Genomic DNA, 1,712 nt, shown 5'->3' with positions numbered 1-1,712 from the left:
CCCTGCGCCATTTCAGCCCAGCAACCATAACCTAACCCCCTTTCTCATCTTTGATCTGCTTTATCACCCAGCCATAACAAACCAAGCCCTCCGGGCAGAAATAGAGAGAATGAGAGAGAGAGAGAGAGACCGATGAGAAAAGAGAAGAGAGAGAAGAGAAAGAGAGAGTAGAAGAGACGAAAGAAAGAGAGAGAAAAGAGAGAGAAAGACGAAGAAAGATAGAAGAAAGAGAGAAGAGAGAAAGAAAAAAGAGAAGCAGGGTGTAGCAAATCAGCGAGGAGATCAGCAAGAAATAGGAAAGGAAGAGAAATAAGAGAGAGCGAGAGAGAGAGACCCACATCACTGACAGAGGCACATTCATCATAGTATACTCTCACTCCTTTCACAGCAATTACCATAAAACTTTACACGGGTGGCCGTGGCTCTAACAAAGGTTAGCGTTTTTCACCATGAATCTTATTCTGGGGGTAGCTCTACTGAGTGGTCACTAGCTAGCACAGCCACAAAGTCATCAAATCATAATTTTAAACCTAACCCTAACCTTAAAACTAACCTTAAGCACACTGCTAACCCTAATGCCTAAACCTAACCTTAAATTAAGACAAAAAAGTTTTCACGAATTTTGACTTTGCAGCTGGCCCATCTAGCGGAAATCGCTCAGTTCTGCCTCCAGGGCAAGATTCATGACAATAAATGTAAATACCTGCTCTCTAGCGTGCACCAGCCACAGTGGGCGTCGCCGGCACCCAAACAGTCACTGCAGGATCTGTACTGGCCACATGCTGCTACCTTCACCCTCAGGAGCTATGGACAGAACCATACATACATACACTCAACAAACCATACATAAAACACTGGGCATACCAAACATTAAGAACACCTTCCTAATATTGAGTTGTACGGGGCATGGACTCTACAAGTTGTTGGCCCATGTGACTCCAATGCTTCCCACAGTTGTGTCAGTGTTGGCTGCATGTCCTTTGGGTGGTGGACCATTCTTGATACGCTCGGGAAACTGTTGAGCGTGAAAAACCCAGCAGCGTTGCAGTTCTTGCTGCAGCAACACTCCTTTGCTGCAGCCACTCCTCTGCTGCAGCCACTCTCCCACATGCAGTGTGCATGGTTGACTCATAACCTATGTCTGTTATTTCACATACTACACCCTTTGACAAGGTGGTAACACATCCTCCTAAAACGCCAGACAAAGCTATGCATACTTGCTCATCTATCATTTTTTGGTTTGTCAAACCTCCTGCTATCTCCTCTCTAAAGTGTTGTCTCACTAAAAAGATGGGAACTGATTTATCTGAGGTGAAGTGAATGGATCTGATATAACAGAACTGTAATAACTGTTAAATAATATACATTTTATATAAAAAATATGACCACACACTACGCACAACCAGGAAAATGCATAAAGAAACAAATGTCATACGTCCAGTGGCGATCCGTCATTCAGAGCAGGTGGGACATGTTATTTGGCATTAATACAGTGGGGCAAAAAAGTATTTAGTCAGCCACCAATTGTGCAAGTTCTCCCACTTAAAAAGATGAGAGAGGCCTGTAATTTTCATCATAGGTACACTTGAACTATGACAGACAAAATGAGAAAAAAAATCACATTGTAGGATTTTTAATGAATTTATTTGCAAATTATGGTGGAAAATAAGTATTTGGTCACCTACAAACAAGCAAGATTTCTGGCTCTCACA

The 1,712-nt window shown here is 42.6% G+C and overlaps 1 protein-coding gene across 1 annotated transcript in view; it reads right to left on the bottom strand.

Moving 5' to 3' along the window:
* Positions 1–1,712, bottom strand: part of LOC111976559 (plexin-D1-like) — a 99,600-nt gene that overhangs the window by 85,113 nt on the left and 12,775 nt on the right. The window contains 1 exon segment of the mRNA XM_024005477.2: positions 704–804. Coding sequence (XP_023861245.2) covers positions 704–804 — 101 coding nt within the window.

The sequence above is a fragment of the Salvelinus sp. IW2-2015 genome, linkage group LG17 (genome assembly GCF_002910315.2).
Source record: "Salvelinus sp. IW2-2015 linkage group LG17, ASM291031v2, whole genome shotgun sequence".
NCBI lineage: Eukaryota > Metazoa > Chordata > Actinopteri > Salmoniformes > Salmonidae > Salvelinus > Salvelinus sp. IW2-2015.
Note: the sequence above shows the minus strand (reverse complement) of the source record. Positions and strands in the feature narration are given on the sequence as shown.